Source organism: Sipha flava, unplaced genomic scaffold (genome assembly GCF_003268045.1).
Source record: "Sipha flava isolate LNK unplaced genomic scaffold, YSA_version1 236_pilon_pilon, whole genome shotgun sequence".
NCBI lineage: Eukaryota > Metazoa > Arthropoda > Insecta > Hemiptera > Aphididae > Sipha > Sipha flava.
Window position 1 is genome coordinate 1,619,166 of NW_020272878.1, and position 18,236 is coordinate 1,637,401.

The 18,236-nt window shown below is 28.7% G+C and overlaps 1 protein-coding gene across 2 annotated transcripts in view; it reads left to right on the forward strand.

Moving 5' to 3' along the window:
• The window catches only part of LOC112683787 (contactin-4-like), a 577,774-nt gene that overhangs the window by 439,746 nt on the left and 119,792 nt on the right, over window positions 1-18,236 (forward strand). For both annotated transcript variants that reach the window (XM_025554941.1, XM_025554942.1), the window contains one exon: window positions 16,966-17,150. In XM_025554941.1, the coding sequence (XP_025410726.1) occupies window positions 16,966-17,150 (185 nt within the window). The remainder of the gene's footprint in view (window positions 1-16,965; window positions 17,151-18,236) is intronic.

The window sequence follows — 18,236 nt, forward strand, 5'->3', positions numbered from 1 at the left end:
GTCAAATACAACCGATACAGTTATTAAGTATACGTTTCACATCACGCGTCATATCCGCCACGATTTCAGTTATTTGCGCATACGAATGTATCAACAATCATTTTATTTGATTAATTAAAATAACATTTTTACAAACACAAAATTAATATAATACATGTGCCGTAATAATATTTATCACGTATATTCCTTTTGCACTAGACCCGCATTTATGCGTATAAGTATGATGCAATAATCGAGCATATGGTGACTATGGTAATCCTGAGTTATATCGGTTAGTTTTAGAACATTACCATTCAAATTTGTCCATGTTCGAAATTACTTTTGTTCACAGACAATATATTTTTACTTCAAACATTAATAACGAATAAATAAAACAGTTTTTAAATAATATTGAATAAATATTACATAAAGTCTTCAAGTCCTTAAAGAATTTTTCATTCATAATACATTCTGACTATACTTCTCATATTTTAAATATCTATAAATATAATGTTTTTGATAAGTGTAAGAAATCACTAAATTGTACATCATGAATCTTGTTTAAGTTTCATTCATAATAATCTTCACTGGGCTCAATCAGAAATTTAATAAAATATGATATTACACCAATAGTTTTCAACAACTGTTCATAAAAGTATCGCTTTTTTTTGAATATATGTTTATTAAAATCACACAATGATATTCAAAACAAGCAATAGTTTACCTAAGATAATAGGAATTTATAAAATTTATACGCTGTATAGAATAAATAAGTTCTTAAAAATAAATAAATAGTTTCATTGATCAAAAAAGGTATGAGGTATATTTTAGACATTTACTATACATTTAGGTCAGTTATTATAAATATTATTATAATATTATAAATAACTACACATATTATTTTAAATAATGAAATAGTTCATACATTACGTAAAAGCAATAGTTATATTTATTTATTTATTAAAATTTTTATGACTGTACAAAGTCAACGAAAATTGTCTATGGAAAGACTAATTTTTTCAATAATTAAAAACAGAAATTACCGTGAATTTGTGAACATTTTATTTATGGTAAAAATGTAAACTCTGGAAATAAACCGCGATTAGAAATCGAGTTAAATTTTATCTTAAACTGCAGTACTACAGTTATTATTTATTATTAAACACGATACACTCAGCATATTATAAAAATGAAATCCATAACATTAATGAGCTTGGTAATCATGAAGTATTTACACTCCGTGTACACATAATATCGACAATTTTAGAGATTATCATTTCCGCCGTCGTCGTTGTCACGACGTTGCTATAATATCGTAGTGGCGAGAATTTTAATTCAATTTCTAGCTAAAGGCTCTTATTATCTCCGTGTTGATGATAAACACGTAAGTGTATATGTGTGTATGTGTGAAGACTGAAAACGGAACTTTGTCGTGTAATCTTATTTTCACAGCTGAGTAGTAAAATAGTGAGAACGACAAGAGGTGTCTTCTGCACACGAGTTATAATACAATTGCTAATGTGATTCCACCGAGTAACTTTTCCAAAGAATATTATTTTTATAAATTGATATACGCATAACTATATTATACTACAGTCAAACGAACAAATTACATGTTATATTGAGTTATTAATCGTATTATTAGTCTCAAGTAAACATATTACTATTTACTGAGGTACTCGTTTGACATATGTAACTGGTATTGGATATTAAATTATCGTATATTTATCACCGAAATGTTTAAGATAGATATTGAAATAATAAAATATATGTTTTTTTTATTGTAGCAAATGTTTTTTTAAGATTTCAAAAAAGTACTAATAAAAATATAGAACATTCATTAAGACCACCATTGGTAAAGCGATTAATTAGATATTAAAATAAGATATTATCGATATCACCCGGTGAGCAATAAAATGGAGAATCGAAGTATTTGATTTGATTGAGTAAACATGTTTTGATACTTGATAACTTTAATCAATTGCCATCTTGAGAATATCTACAAAAGATATTAATTGTATTGTTAATTATTATTCAATAAGTCATACAATTATTGGTTATATCAGTAAGAAACTTTACTAAAGGTTTCAGTATATTGTTAAGTTTTTCGTAGTCAACAAAATGAAATTTATCTTACCGAACACATTTTGCTGATGTATCACGAAATATTATAATAATAATAATAATAATAATAATAATATTTATTGTTATAAAATCAATAAATAAACAAACACCCCAAGTAGTAATAAATATTAAGTGAAAATGTATATTAATTATTTGAATTTTTTTTTTTTATTTATTAATTTTTATTGTTTCAGAAAATTGTTTTTTTTTACAAGGTTTTTAACAAATAACAATTAAAGTTTGCAATTATATTTGCATTATAAATATAAGTCTTTGACGTGGTGCAAGAATCACAAAAAAAAAAATCAAATTTTTTTATTTGATTGCATTACGTCGGTAGACGATACATTGGACTATTAGAAAAGTAATTTGTTTTTGACATTTGTATAGCAAAAGGAGGGTTATGTCTACAGTTGAAAGAGGTTAATTTAAGACAAATTTTTTATAATATTTCAGAACAGTCAATTTCTCCATTCAAGATTTTATAAAGAAAAGTAGCATAAAAAACTAACCGTTTGGTCTTTAAGAACTGTAAATCTGCAAAGTTTGCAATCACATCCATATTTTGGTTTAAACTCATTGTTTTAGACGCGTAAAAACGGAGGAAATTTCTCTGGACCTTTTCTAATTTGTTGATAAATTATAATTGATTTGGATTCCATAATATCATACCAAATTCAAGTGATGATCTTACTAATGAACAATATAATACTTTCAAACATAAAGGGTTATTAAAATCATGGCATATATGTTTGATGAACCCTAACGTACGAATACTGGTCCTATATATTTTATTTATACTTGCATTAAAGGATAAATCGGCTGCCAGAATAATACCATGATCTTGTACTTAACCCTTTATGGGGCGCTGTTAGTCTGATCACTTCAAAATATTGTTTCTGATATCATGGGATTATTTGTATTCAATATTGACAAAAAAAATTTTTTTCTATGTGTAAGTTTTTGACTTATAGAGTGGTAAAATAATCGACCAATGATTGTCTAGGTCATGGTAAAATATTTTACCACTTCTTTAAAAATAAGAAAACAATTATTTTAAATGAATAATAACAGTATATTAAGGTAAATTAGGTATATTAGGTAAAAATTGAATAAAACAAGTCAAAGAACAAATAAATAGTTAAAAAACTTTTTAAAAAATATTAACAAAAATAAAAAGAAACCAGAAAATCTTACTGTATAACTATGAATAAAATAACAATATAATAATAATAATTAAAACAAATTAGACTTTTCTTTACATTACATGTTTATCACAAATTAAAATAAAATAAGTAATAATTATAAAAAAAATATATTTTGTAAGTATAACAAAAAAATATAATTAAAAATAAAATTAATAAAAATTAGAAAATCTTACTATGAATAAAATAGCAATATAATAATAATTTAAACAATTTAGTCTTTGCTTTACATTAGAAACATGCTTATCACAATTAATCATTTATTTATTTTGAACACTGCCATGGTAAGGGCCAAAACACTCCTTACATAAGGCTTTATCACAACTTTGGCAAATTAAATTAGACCTTTTTTGATATGCCTTTGTGCTACAATAAGCACACCTACGATAAGTTCCAATAATAGGTATATGAGTACCAACATCAATTAAAGTTACAGAAGTTTTTACTTTTTTTTTACCCAATTCAACAGAGGATGTAAAATGCTTTCTTTTGCGAGAACTAAAATTGTTTATTAAACTATTTGCAAGATTTGATCTATACTGTAACTGGGTCATATATTTTTCTTTTTTAATTTTTTTATATTCTTTATAACAAATATAACTATTGACAATAGAACAATCTAATAGATAATAAAATATTTTTAGCCACCAACGGCGTGACTTCCAGCTTATACTATAAACAGCTAGCAACTGGTCAAATTTATCTACACCACCCATGTATACATTATAATCGGATATTGATTTTGAGCATGGTACAGACTAACGTACTCCTAGAGCATTTGTACGTAAAACATTTACTTTTTCAGAACCATTATGCATATTACTTAGTAGGTTCACTGGATTTTTACCCCTGTCTTTCCACTTGGTAACTGATTTATCGCCAGACTGTGCAAAATCAAGATAACCTTTTTTCATAACTTTATAATTTTTTAAATATTCTGAAGGATAAAATTTTCTGTTTTTTCTAAACGTGCCACAAGCAAAAATATGTTTGTTTAACAGTTTTTTCATAAGTTGTAAGCTACTTAAGAAGTTGTCAAAAAATATGCAATATCCCAGATGTTCTAATGTCCGAGTTAATAATAAAACAACCTTTTCTCCTAATCCGAAATTCACTTCACCACCTGGTGTTTTACCTGTATAAATATCAAACGAATACATGTAGCCAGATTCAGCACATGCAATAACCCAAACTTTGAAGCCACGTTTTATGGGTTTTAATGGCATGTACTGTTTCATGGTAGTGCGACCAGTAAATGCTATCATACTTTCATCTACAGATAGGTAATGGGATGGAGAAAACATTTCTGGAAAAATTCGATTTAAATATGTAATCATGGGCCTTATTTTATATAATTTGTCAAAATGTAAAGATTCTCTAGGTGGCATATTTTGGTTATCATTCAAATGGATAAATCTAAGTATTTTTAAAAAACGTTTTACTGTCATGATACTGCAAATTTTAGAATGATGAAAGTTATCATCTTCTGACCAATAAAGTCGCATACTAGGCAAGACATTTATACCTATTTTATTAGTATTCCTATAAATGCTTTGAGCTCTGGGACAGTTAATTTTAACTCTTTGTTCATTTGTGATGCATATAAATTAGATTCACTAACAATTAAATTTAAAAATGTTATATTAAAAAACAATTTAAAATAGTTTAAGATATTTAAACTGTCAACATTTGCATTCAACCCATATTTTTCTTTAAATTAAAATTTAGTAAATTCAGTTGGTATGCCACCTATTTTATTCCATTGGTAGTTATTTGAATTTTGTTGTTGAGACGGACTATGATCACTATTTTAATCTGAACTGGAAGATATGTTGGCTTGCATTAGAGGACTTAATGGTATAATATCAGGGTCATTATCAGAATCATCAATTGCTTCACTACAACTTGAAATATTTGAAAAATGTATACAACGCTTTGAACGTATAGGACGACTAATTCGTTCAATATAACTTGGTTCAACCTGTTCATTTTGTTCCACACTATGAGTACTATTTGACTGTACACTTTAAGAATCAAAACTTGAACTTCTTGTGGTGGAGCGTTCAGTAGAACTCACCTTCAGTAGTAAATTTTCTTCAGCATCACTATCACCACCAATGTTCGAATCAAATGCTTGGTCATCAGTAATTGACTCTAACAAACTATGTATTTCAGTATCTTTCATTATGTAAAAATCTAAAATAAAAAAACACACAATATAGTTATAATTATATAAACTATTAATCATATTATCATACAGTCAGTATATTGTACATTGTTTAAATTACAAATTAATTAACTGAAATTCATTATATTTTAATAAACATAGTCATAAAAATATATAAATATTTATGGTCATAAAAATATGTAGTATACAAACTTTTAATAATAATCATATACATTGATAAAAAAAAATGTGCCGGACACTATTATTTTGCATAAAAGTACAATTATTTGCCAAAGCATATAGGTTATGTATAAATATGAATTTTATTATTATTTGTTACTAAATAGTAAGTTGAAAAATCAAAAAATCTATTTGATTAATCTTATATATAGATCAAATCAAAAATTCAAACTTATTAGGTCAAATTATATTTTCTTATTTTTTTTTTTTCTTAAAAATAAAAAAAATGATATTGAAATTGAATAAATATGTATTAACTACGCACAACTCTGTTAAGTAGTTAGCTAGTAAAATAAAAACTTACCGTTGAAAGACTTGACACTTCAAACATGGGTATAATTAGTAAAATACTTTGACTTATCACGCTCACAAGAATCAAGACATCATGTGAGATATCACTGGTAAAATATTTTACCACTTTTACGAAAAACGCACGAAACAAACAAATGATAACAACGACCACACTCGCCGTATAGGTTGACCATTTGCCATGATATTCAACTTTCCAAAAACACATATTTTGAAAAAATAAGCCGTAATCTGGTCCAAAGAAAAATAAACAAAGCATTGGTAAATATTTATACCACTGACCTATAAAGGGAATTAACAGAATTAAGGGTGACGCCATTTATATGATAAATTGAATTTATATGGGATTTAGTACAATCGAAAGAAATATGAACACATTTAGAGGTATTAAGGAACATGCCATTTAATGAGTACCGATCTAAATCGTGTTGCAGGGAAATGTTATCTTCATCAGAACGAATAGACATGTATAATTTCATACCATCGGCAAATAATAGAAAATTACAAGTATTGAAATATTTATTCAGGTTCATTAATAAATAATAGAAAAAGCAATGGGAATAAATGACCACCTTGTGGAACTCCTGACGTAACGTTAATAATATTAGAAATAGAATTACTAATGTTTACTAACTGGGAGCGTTCACTTAAATAAGGAGAAAACCATGACAATATTGGATTTTATAAGCCTAATTTATGTAGTTTAGCCAGAAAAAGACGATGGTCCACTTTGTCAAAGGCATTTGAAGGTCGGTGTAGATAGCATCAACTTGTTCCCCTAAAGCAACGGTTTAAGCCAAATAGGAATAAAATACTAATGCGTTAGTCGATTTTGATTTTGCACGACGAAAACCGTGTTGTTCATTTACAAAAACGTGATTGAATAAATCTTTTAATTTAGGTTCGAGGATTTTTTCAAAAAATTTTGGGATAACATTTAATTTAGATATTGGTTTGTAGTTAGAGACAGAAGAGATATCACTAGTCTTCCAGATTGGAGTAACGTAACTGACTTTCCAGGCCTTTGGAAATATTTCGAACTTTAGAGAAAGATTATACAAGTGATGGATAGGTTTAGTTAATGCCCAATGATAATTTTTTAGTAATATAGGAGGGGTAAAATCAGGACCTCAAGAATATGTATTATTTACGATACTAAGGCATCAAAAACTTCAGTAATTGAGATATCTATCATATTACAATCAATGCAATCATAGATATTATCTAGCACTGTATCATCAAAAGTAATAAGCTTAACATAAATGTACAAAAACCAAACACTAAATAAGTTAGGAACTTCTAATGGACTATCAGAGGTTTTATTTAAATGGTGTAGAGGAGCAGGGATTTCATTATTTTTCCGAGATTTGTTAATATAATTCCAAAATTATTTGGGATTACTGATAAGTACATTTTGGATGTAAATTAAATGATCGGAGTAACATTTTTTAGTCAATATTTTACATTGTTTACGAATGTTAGAAAATATTACGTAATCAAATTGGATTTTTGAATTTTTATATTTTTTGTGGGTGACTAATCTTTTTCTTAACAATCTACGTAGATCAATTGAAATCCAGTTAGGAAATGTCCGTATATGACTAAAACATTTTGGTATTTATGTATTCATAACATCAGTTACAATACGATAAAACTCGTTAGTGGCAAAATTAACGCAATTTGAATTGTATAATTTAGACCAGTCACAGTTGGATAAGACCTAATTGTTTATATGACCTTATAGTTTGCTTTTTTAAAATAATACTTATAGTTAGAATCATTTGATTTTTTGATTAGAAATAGTATATTCAAAACAAATAGAAAAAACTGGGTGATAAACATCTATAGGAACTAATTCTTCAGAACTTAGAGATACAAAAGTATTAATTACAATGAAGAAAATTAAATCTAACTGAGATTGTTTGTGATTTTTTTATTTGATTGTATTATACTCGTAAAAAGCCATTTTCGGAAAATAAATCGTAAAGTGTATTAGAACATTCAGAAGTAACGCCATTAATGTGCAGACCATCCTAATCAGACGTGAAAGAGGCTGCAGGTAAATTAAAATCATCCATTATTATGATTTTTTGATTGATAAATAGTGTAGATTGTAACCATTCTAATAAACTTATTAAACTAACGTAAATAGTTAAAGGACTTGATTGAAGTATATAGCAAACTACCAGAATAATGTTCTCCTTACGGTTAAGTTTAATTTCTACTATGCTCAATACAGGAGATATGAGGTATTATCTGTAAAGTAGGAAATTTATTTTTTATACACAAAGCAACACTCCCTCTTCTTTTACACTTATTCGTAAGGGAATTGTGATCTGACCGAAAAACGTTGTAATTATTAAAGCAAAGTTCGTTGTCGTGGATAAAATTGCATAACCATATTCCAGTCAAAGCAAAAAAGTCATAATATAAACAAGGAATTTTAACACGAAGTAAGTTAAGTTTAGTCCGAGGCCTCTTACATTTTGATACATACCGGAAAAAATGTTTAAATTATTACAATTAAAATTAAAAGAATTATAACGATTATTTACAGTATTGAATGTATTACATAAATTATTAATCTGGGAATGATAAGTTAGTTTTTGTGAACTAGTTTAGGAACTCCAGTGATATATTTAATGAGCCAGCTTCAATCACCTGCTTCTCGTTTGGCCTAAGGTTGAGTGCGAAGAGATTTCATGAGGTTTCTTTGAATTTCCATCATATCCATATTAATCGAAACATTTTTCCAACGAACGCTGTTACGAATTTTAGATTTAATACGCAGAATAGAGTGAACCTCTGAAGGCGAGTTGAATTCATTAAAATAGGATGTGGTCGATTTTCAAGTTTACCTAACCATTTAGCTTTAGATGCTAAAACTGGACTATATAATTTCTGAAGTATCTCGATAACTAAGTTAGTAGCTACAGAAGAATCTTCAGATATAGAGCCGGCCACATTAAATATTATGAGGTTATTTTCTTTTAATATTCTATCACGAAATTCTTTAATAATATCGAAATCAGGTAATTGAGCAGATGAATTTTTAATGTTCTAATTTAGTAATTTTTTCACATAATGTTTGGATTTCTGAAGACATGGTTACATTATCTTTTTTAACTTCAAATAAATCAGCCGACAATTTACTCATAGATTTTTAAGATCGACAAACAATGATTCAAGGTTGGATAGTTTAATATTGATGTATTTAATACCTGAATCGTACGTATTCACCTTGCTGTTGATATCTGACAATAGAGACCAAATATTATCCAGAGTATTTTTTTAATTATTTGAACTGTTTTGTTACTTCTTAACAGGCGTATCAGCTTTGGGTTTCTGCGAGTTGTTCATAATTATGATAAAATGGCACTAATTATGGTGGAGAGACAAGACTAAGATAAACGATGGACGATTATTATACTTTTAAAGTTGACAAATATTAGAAACTCGTAAATATAAAAAATAATAATATAACAGATAAGAGACAGGAAAGAAACGTACGCCATTACTGTATGACGGTCTGTACTGCACTGCCTGTACTTATATGCCCAATAGTGTAGTGAAATCAATATGAAGAACATAACTTGAAGTATACCAAAAAAAAAAGGCTTTTATAGTCAATTGAAATATGGAGAATTTATAAGAGTTAATTTTCAGACATTTATTGGAAAATTGTTTAAAATGTATTAATATAATCTAACGATTGTGTAGGTCTATTATTATAATCATAAACTACTTTTTCGTTTGATTTTTAATATTTGTTAATATGCTGGTTCAATGTAGAATTAATTTTGTTGCGGAATTTGATGTAAATATTATAGTCTAAGCTTATATTATTCGTTTTTTTAACTGAACGGAAATCGTTATTTTACATTATTTATATGTACAGGCTCTCAAAGATCTAGTATGCGGACGATTCAAAAACTAATTTCTATATACAATTATATTATTTTATTATTATTGTATTTTTGTATTTATTTATAGTCTTGTACATCCTATTTACAGCGGACATTCCTTCCTCCGAAAACACTCTCATTGGTACGTATGCTGACGATACTGCCATATAGCTTCTGACCATGATCCACTTATCTGCAGTCACCTTCTCCAAAACCATCTAAACAAGCTTTCAAAATAGTGCAACACATGAAAAAATTAAAGTAAATGAACTCAAATCCACATACGTCACTTTTACCCTCAGACCAATGGACTGTCCTGAAGTTTCTTTCAATAACTCAGTAATCCCCCACTCAAGGGAAGCTAAATACTTTAGCCTCCTACTCGACAGGAGACTCACCTGGGGTCCCCATCTCAAAAGCAAAAGAAAACAACTTAACTCCCGCCTACACCTAATCAGACCTCTTCTCAAATCTAATATGAACTTCTCCAACCGTCTACTTTTATACAAAAGTCTACTACAACCAATATGGTCTTACGGTATAGCTCTCTGGAGCACTGCCAAACCCTCAAACCTCAGGAAAATTCAAGCGTTCCAATCTATCTGCCTCCGCATAGTCACTAAAGCCCCATGGTACGTCACAGACGCCGCTCTACACGAAGACCTCAATGTCCCATCCATCAACCAGACTGCAGCCAATTTCTATTCAAGACTCCACTTCAAAATGCACAGCCACCCAAACCAACTTATATCTCAACTTCACTCTAATACACTGCCAGGTAACTCTACCCGATGCCTTAATCGGAAATGGTCCAGAGATCTTCTCAACACCCAAAATTAATTTAATATTCATGTAAAGGTAGCTCTATTGTGAGCTTCCCTTTTCACCGTCCCATCACCGTCATTCCTCCAACAAATTTACTCATTGTACATATAGTATAGATTGTAAATATTCAATAAACGATATTTTATTATAAAAAAAAAAATGTATTTATAGTAACGCTTATGGAATCAGAGAGTTGAAAATATATTAGGTATAATATAATTTAACAATAATATACAAAAATTATTAATAAATATTAAGTAGTTATTTTAACTTAGAATTATAATGAAAGCAAAAATTAGATTTAGGTAGATGTTCATTACTAAAACATAAAATTACATTAATGACAAAAGAGTTTAGTAGTCAACGTAGGATAGTTTACTTGGCGTAGAGTAAAGAGTGTATGCGCGCCTCAGTCAAAAATAGTTCACCAGTAGTAACGACGCAAACTTAAATCAGTTCGAAAAACAAGGTTAACAATCGAATCGTTTTCGAAAACTGGACGTTAATTTTTTTTATTCGTATATTTTATATATTTTATACTATTCATGAATTATTATCAAGTTGACTGCCAGAATATTTTTATAGGGTTGTCCACACACGCCGTGAGTACCAATACTGGCACTAACTGGTTTAGTCACGTACGCCAATATATTTTTGGACAGATTACACCATAGGCCTTAGGTTTTTTCCATATTTCTAATAATTTTCTTATCTTATAAGCGTATTGGTATAATTGTATGTTTATTTAAAGAAAAATAAACAGATTCCATGTGAGTACCAGTTATCGTACTCAATGTCTATAGTATATTATTATAGTCCATACTGTCATATTATTTTCTATTTAATTTCACTTTGACTCGTTTACGATGTGTGACGATTGACGAATAATATACAATGGAGAACGATGAAATTATTGATGTTCTTAATATGTCATTTAATGATGATTTATCCGACTTGGCGATGATTCGGATGCAGACCCCGACTACTCTTTGATATGTTTTTATTATTATTATTTATGATTCATAAATTTAGGTATCTAGTAGCGTGGATGGGTCTTAAGGTGCGTTTACATTACGGCCGCGAACGCGAACGAACGCGAATTCGGCTTACTAATGATTAAGTGTAAACAGTACGCCGAACGCGAACGAACGTGAACGAATGGCCATTTGTACGAATGGTTCGCCTTCGGTGCGGTTCGATCGGTTAGCGGTAAGATCAGAAGAAATGACATTCAGTGTGAACGTGATTCGGCCCGTCACAACCAATTCGCTTGTGTTCACTTGTATTTTAGGGTTTGATAATCAACGGTTTTTTAGTGTCTCATTTATTTGTAAATTGATTGTAAAATATTAGGTAGTTAGTAGAATATTAATTTATAAATTATGGAAATCTCTGACGATCAGTGTTTCACGCTAATAAATTTATACAAAGCGCGTCCTATTCTTTGGGACTCATCAAATCCTAAGTATAAATTATCGAAACTTAAAATCGATTTTTGGCTCGAAATAGCAAGCAAATATTTATTGATTTCATGACCACGAAACTAGCACATGCCATTAGAAGATCGTCCTCGCTTGACGACATTATTATTAAAAATTTAAAAAACACAAACAGTATTCAAAATCAATGTGTGCTATAGGTACCTACTTATTAGTTATTCACATAACAGTTGAATTTATACTAAACAGTATTTTGAAACTCAAATTCTGAGCGAAGGCAAGCGAATGCTGAAGAACGAACACGAACGAATAGTCTGCACGGTGGGGCCGAATCTTTACCGAATTCGCGTTCGTTCGTGTTCATTCGCATTCGTTGGCGTTCGCGGCCGTAATGTAAACGCACCTTCACTGATTATTTTAATTTATCTTTATCTATTTTCACGTTCAAAAAAATTGAAAAACCCATAATTTATTTGCAATGCTTTGAAAATTATCTTCGTATATTTTACTATAAAGTAATATAGAACTAATATATTCAATAATTATACAGGATTCTAACATTTTTTCTTCGAGTGACGAGTGACGAAGAAGATAGTGATATACCACACGAACCAAATATTAATATTTTTCCTACTCAAACTTCATCTACTTGTGGTCTAATGAATAGTTTTACTTCGTGTCCAGTTTTCAGTCCTAATAACGAGCCTTTTGGAATTAACCAAAATATAATAGAAACACTTTATAATGGGTCCTCTTACGATTTTTTTTTTGTTTGTCGATGACGATGTTTTAAATTTATTAGTTATAGAAGCAAATAGATATGGTAACAGTTTATATGCTTTAGCCCAACGGCCAAAATCTAGGCTTAAGGAATAGATGGAATCGACATAGTAGAAATGAGGACATTTTTGGGTATCATAATATGGATAGAATTGATTCCTTAACGATCTATAGCGTCATATTGGAGCAAAAATGATATTTATAAATCTAACATTCCTAATTTTATGAAAATAAATCGATTTGAATTATTACTAAGAAGTTCTCATTGTAATAAAAATGAATGTCCTCGAGGACAGTGAATATTTAAGATCCGTGGCTTAGTCGATATGTAAGTATACAAATTTAAAAATTATAACGTATCAGGTGAAAACTTATGTGTCGATGAATCAATTATTCCTTTTGTCGGATGTTTGTCGTTCTGTCAATACATCCAAAACAAAAGGCATAGGTATGGAATAAAGGTTTCTTGCTATGCACGAATGATGGATATACAGTAGGTTTCAAAATATATGCAGACAGGAAATTAGTTCCGAGAATGGACTTTCAACTAAAATCGTCAAGGAATTGTCCGAAGACTACTTGGATATGGGGAGAACAATATTCACCGATAACTGGTATACTTCTATCAGCTTAGCAAATGAAGTTTAGTCCCGATCAACCAATTCAGTAGGTACTTTAAGATTCAATAGGAAGTTTAATCCAAAATATGTTATTAATGCAAAATTAAAGAAAGGGGAAATACTATCAAATAAAAATGAAAATAATATTCTTGTATTGAAGTGGAAGGACAAGAGAGATGTATTAATGTTATTAACCAAACACAACGATAATGTCATAGAAACTACTAACAAATATGATAATACAATTTTGAAGTCAACAGTTGTATTCGACTATAATAAAGTCAAAGGATTTTTGAATATTTCGGACTTAAGAGAATCATATCATTCACCACTTAGACGATCACTGAAGTGGTATCGCAAAGTAGCGTTTGAAATATTATTAAACACAAGTTTATTAAATGCACCAACTTTGTTCACTACTGTGACTGGTAACAAAATGGGCGTTACTAAATTTAGAAAGAGCATTTTAAAATCACTACTAAAAAAATCTCAAATATCTCAAATAAGTCAAGGAGAAAACCATAAGATAGTTACATGCAAGAGAGGAAGATGTTACGAATGCTATAATGGGATGGGGAAGCAAGGTGGAAGACAGCATGCACAAAAAGTGCAAACTATATGTATCAGTTGTTCTAAGTTTCTATGTTTATATTGTTTTTTTTACGATGCATTCGTCAAAAAAGATAAAATAGAGAATTTTTTTTATTTTTACATTTTGTTAAAAAATATTTTAGTATTTTAAGCTAAGTATTTTTATTTACAAGAATACTAAGCAAATATTGTTTGTTTTTTTTTTTCATTATTATACATTATTTTGTATTTTAATTTACGCAAAATATAAAAAGAAAGAATTGTATATGAACAAATAACAATATTACAATGCTATTTAAATGGAATAAATCGTCTTTTTCTGTACTCTCTATTCCATTAATTGATTGAGTACCAATAATGGTACTCAGTGACGTAATCATGAAAAATTATGAGTACCAAAATTGACCCTCAAAGCCTGAGAGTCAAACAGTGTGAGCACCAATATTGGTACTCAAAACGTGTAGAAAGAATATGTCAAAACTATTAAAGCCAAGGTTGCATCCACGTGAGTACCAAGTATGTTAATTATAGCAGTATTTATTTGATCGATCTTATTGCATTGTTTACATTAATACACAATGTACTATAATATAGTACATTGTGTATTAATGAAAATAGTTTTCTATCAAAGTGGCGAGTGTATTGCCGATTTTTCGGAAAAATAAATAGGACTTGCCATTATTATTCAATAAGAGACAAACTAAATCTTGTAGTAGTCAAGGTTTGAGACATCTGTAATTTTTGCTCTTTTGTTGGAATATAACCGTTATGTGTGTTTTTGTTCCTTAGAAAATTTGGAGTTTTGAATGAAAGTGTTTTAACTAGAATCTGACTCAATTTTGTTCATAAAGCGTATACTAAATCGTTGTGGTACGTTTACCAGTTCCACGTGAATCATAGAATATTTCTGCAAACCCTCAACAACTAGTTCTAGGGAATTATTTTTAAATTAAATACTTAAATGTCGTCAAACGAGCGAATCGTTTATAAACATACATTTGAAATGTATTTATAATGTTCATTTTTTTGCATTTACGTATAATGTGTGTAAAAAAACGTATTATATTTGATTCATTAAATCTATGATTACTAACTGTGAACAATATTTTCAATGGTATAATTCTCCAAGGACCTAGTTACGGGACAAACCGCGAAAACCGAATAGCATTAAAAACAGTTGATATTAGGGAGAAATTACAGTGAAACGAGATGGCTGTCTGCCAATCAAGCAGTTGAACAGTGAACCAAATAAAACATTACTTTATAAATTATTTTGAAAATAATTAAATTAATAAGAGGGCGTTGATGAGTAGTATTCACTGACAAGTGCTGTGGTTAACACCAACCGTCTACTTGGGTATTTAATAACGAAGTCATAAAATCAAGTTTTCAAAAAACGTAAACTATGTGTATTGTAACCTCACAATAAACCCATTAAACCACTGTCAACTAATGACCATAAAATTGTCGAAGCTTAGACAAATAATAAAAAAAAAAAAATCAATTTATATAACACATCTTTTTGACCATCAATTATATTTCATATATTATTAAATCGTAATCATCGTGGTTAAACGATATATACGAACTGTATTTCATATACCTGGGAAAATGACGGCCCGTGAGCCTTTTTTTATCTGGCCCGTGCTATATTTTCAAATTATATCATATAATTTAAAATTAATCATATTGATGTAATACATGTTATCTGGTATTAAACAACGATAAATTTTTAAATGTTACATATAGTTTTCAACCATAGCTGTTTGTGCCGAACTAATTAACTATATAAGTTTCTTCGTATCATTTCTGTCGTGCTGTCATGTGTATTGAATTTATTATATTCATGTATATTAATACTAATTAAAAAACATATTTTGATTGACTTTTTTCTTTTTTTTTTTGCTTTCCTTACCTGGCTCGCTAGATTTTAATTTTCTTAAAATTGGCCCTCTAGTAACTTTGAGTTGCCTATCCCTGTCATATATGATCATGTAACCATGATTAATTCTTCTAATGCATGTGTTATTATTCTTTATAAATTATGTACTATAATGGAAAGAATAATAATAATACATAATACATAATAATTTCAACAATAAATTATTAAATATCTTAGTTAATCTTTTCTCTACTTATCCGAACTAATTTTAGAAATTTAGGTTTCTAGACCAATATTACCACTGTACTTGCGGACTCTACATTTTTATTGCAACAAATATAGCGAACATTAGGTGATTCGTACGTCATGGTACTCAAAATTTGTTTCTATCTAGATTAGTTATTCATATAAATAATTCTAGCGCATCATTGGAAATGACTCCATTGTATTAATAGAAACCATTTTAAAAACTAATACAGTAAATCGTTTCACTCAAAATCTAAAAAAGTGTTAATGCAAAAGAATATCTTTGTAGGATGCATTCTAAGGACTACGTATTACAATAACAATTCTATTCGCAATTTTACAGTAAATATCAGATTATAGACGGATTGTACGTGCATGATTTTTATGTCGTTTTCCTAGGAAAATTGTTTAAGAATGACATAAGTTCTCTATTCTGTATTTATATACATTTATGAGACCACAATAAAAATAACTATAATTCTGTATTTTCGGTACAACAATGCTAAATTATTTTTTCCGACGAGGTAATTTTGTTGTTCAATATAAATCATAAATGAATACTGTTGTAAAATTAAATTATTATTACCTCAGTTAACCTTGAAAAATATAATTAGAATCAAAATATTGTTTAAATTTCAATTTTTTTTTTCCAGAATACATTTCTACCACACAAACAACCATGGATGTCAACGTAATTGATGAAAATCATCATCAACACGAAGTTGGTTCAAAATGGTCACCGTTGTTCGAAGACGGCCCTGGGCCCGATAACGTCACGGCTCGTATAGGATCGACTGTGCAATTGAACTGTAAAATACAACTGCTTTACGATAAAACGGTATGTAAATCCTGCTACGTAATCCACTTACCATTTCTCCTGGCAGCTGTGCACTTTGATACTATTAAATTATTTCGAGTCGTACGGCTGGATGTCTAACTCGATTGTTATTATACCGTTTTAGTTAACATTTTACACCATTTAAATTAAAATGCCAACAATAAACTCGCTTAAACCATTATTATAATTATTGTTTTGATGAAATAGTTAATATTTAAGATCGATACCAAGATATATCGAAAAACATGTTATTCTTTATTGCGTTGACATATTTTCTTGAACACTTAATTCAGAAACATTGAATACGCATATAAAATATAAGTTATGGAATAACATAAATTAAAATAATAGTTATTAATTATATTGTTTACAGACTTAGGTGTACATTTGCTTCATGAATAAAAACTTATATAACGCATAAAATAAAAACAAAATTATTATATTGTAATCGGTGTAGTACGTCAAGTGCTATGAATATGATTTCTCAAATGTTGAAATCCTATTTCCAGGATACGGATGGATTACTCCACGAGACCGTTTAAGTTTTAAATACATTTTGAGGAATAAATGTTTATTTTCAGAAAAATAATTGCATAAAAAATGTAAATGGTTTCCCAAACCACTTTATTATATTCACGTTAAATATTTTCTATTTCAATCCTGTAAAAAATATTCCATTTTTATTCCTAACCCTTAAAATAAGGAATTGAAATTATTTTTTTTTTTCATGGAACACGTAGCACAGAAAATACCCAAATTAAAATTGAAACCTTTGATATGTTATATAATGATTTTAATTTATTACAGTACCTGACTTGTGCAATTTTAATTAATTTGATTACTTTTCACTTACAAAACCACTAGTCGAATTCCTTCAAATACTAAATATTTAACTAAAAGACTCAAATATTTTTGTGATATAATACTATGGAAATAAATAAAATCTCTATTAGGTTCATTTTAATTTCACAATTTTCGTGTTGTTTTATATATATTGAGCATAGATTAATAATTAAAAAACTATCATATCAGTTTTATATTCAACATAACTTCTAAATCAAAAATACAACAATTTTTAAAAAGGAA